We start from the raw sequence: 1,385 nt of genomic DNA, 5'->3' as shown, positions 1-1,385 counted from the left end.
GGCCCTGGTGATGGGCACCATCCCTGTGCCGGGGTCCCCCACGGGGCTGACGGGTTTGTGCCCCCTGGCAGGGCTGTCCCCGACATCCTCCATCCACGTGTACACACAGCGGGAGGTGTACGGTACTGTCGGCTCCCACGTCACCCTCTCCTGCAGCTTCTGGTCCAGCGAGTGGATCTCCGAGGACATCTCCATCACGTGGCACTTCCAAGCTGAGGGATCCCGCGACAGCACCTCCGTAAGCGCCTGCTCTGCTTCGGGGCGCGGGGTAGCCCTGCCGTGCCTGGAGGCACCGTGACCCCATGTCTGTGTGTCTGTCCCCATTGCTAGATATTCCACTATGCCAAGGGCCAGCCCTACATCGATGACGTGGGCAGCTTCAAGGAGCGGATGGAGTGGGTGGGCAACCCTCGCCGCAAGGATGGCTCCATCGTCATCCACAACCTGGACTACACTGACAATGGCACCTTCACCTGCGATGTCAAGAACCCCCCTGACATTGTGGGCAAGTCCTCCCAGGTCACGCTCTACGTCTTCGAGAAAGGTATGGCGCTGGCGTACACCCCTCCCTGCCTCAGTTTCCCTGCTCCGGCCAGGGGGGCTGACGGGACGCTGGTGTCCCCACAGTGCCCACCCGCTACGGCGTCGTGCTGGGCTCCATCATTGGCGGGGCTCTGCTGCTGGTGGCCGTGGTGGTGGCCCTCGTTTATCTCATCCGCCACTGCTGGCTGGGGGGGGGCGGGGCGCCGCCTGCAGCGACGGCTGAGGTGAGCCCCACTGCCCAATTGGGGCAAAACCACCCCGAAACGGGGCTGCTGGGTGGGACCTGGGGGGGGCGTGTTGGCCTTTCTGAGACACCTTTTTGCCTCTCCACCCCAATTTTAGTGCCATGGAGAAGGGAAAGCTGCAGCGATCGGCCAAGGACGCGTCCAAGCGCAGCCGGCAGGTGAGCGCCGAGGGGTCGGAAGGGGCAAAATGTCCTAGCCGGGGGGCGAACACCTCTCCTACCTTTTGGGGTGGGAGGAGAGGCTGCGGGGTGAAGCCTCCAGGGCAGGGGCGTACCGTGGCGCCGATGCTGCCCCGGCGCCACAGGCGCCCGTGCTCTACGCCATGCTGGACCACAGCCGTGGCACCAAGGCAGCAAGCGAGAAGAAAGCCAAGGGAGCCCCGGGAGACTCCCGCAAGGATAAGAAATAGCGGTTAGCGGGCAGGGAAGGTACTGCGGGGGCGGGCGCCGGGGCCACCCGGCCCCCCAAAGTCGTCATGACCATCGAGATGGAGCTGCGGGGGGAGGCCACCGAGGCCGCCCGCCCCCCGCCTGCCGTCCGCTCCCCCCGCCAGGGCAGCCTCAAGAGCGCCCCGATGCACATCATCAAGCACAACTC

General features: G+C 66.1%; 1 protein-coding gene across 1 annotated transcript in view; it reads left to right on the top strand.

The window, feature by feature from the left end:
• MPZ (myelin protein zero) overlaps positions 1-1,220 on the top strand; it is a gene marked incomplete at its 5' end in the record, with an annotated part of 2,477 nt that extends 1,257 nt beyond the window's left edge. The window contains 6 exon segments of the mRNA XM_009322016.1: positions 72-238; positions 331-544; positions 628-743; positions 745-767; positions 886-946; positions 1,093-1,220. Of these exon segments, the coding sequence (XP_009320291.1) occupies positions 72-238; positions 331-544; positions 628-743; positions 745-767; positions 886-946; positions 1,093-1,197 (686 nt within the window).
• Between the last annotated feature and the right edge of the window lie 165 nt (positions 1,221-1,385).

Source organism: Pygoscelis adeliae, unplaced genomic scaffold (genome assembly GCF_000699105.1).
Source record: "Pygoscelis adeliae isolate BGI_AS28 unplaced genomic scaffold, ASM69910v1 Scaffold654, whole genome shotgun sequence".
NCBI classification, from domain to species: domain Eukaryota; kingdom Metazoa; phylum Chordata; class Aves; order Sphenisciformes; family Spheniscidae; genus Pygoscelis; species Pygoscelis adeliae.
The sequence above is the reverse complement of the archived record's forward strand: the minus strand, read 5'-3'. Positions and strand labels throughout refer to the sequence as shown.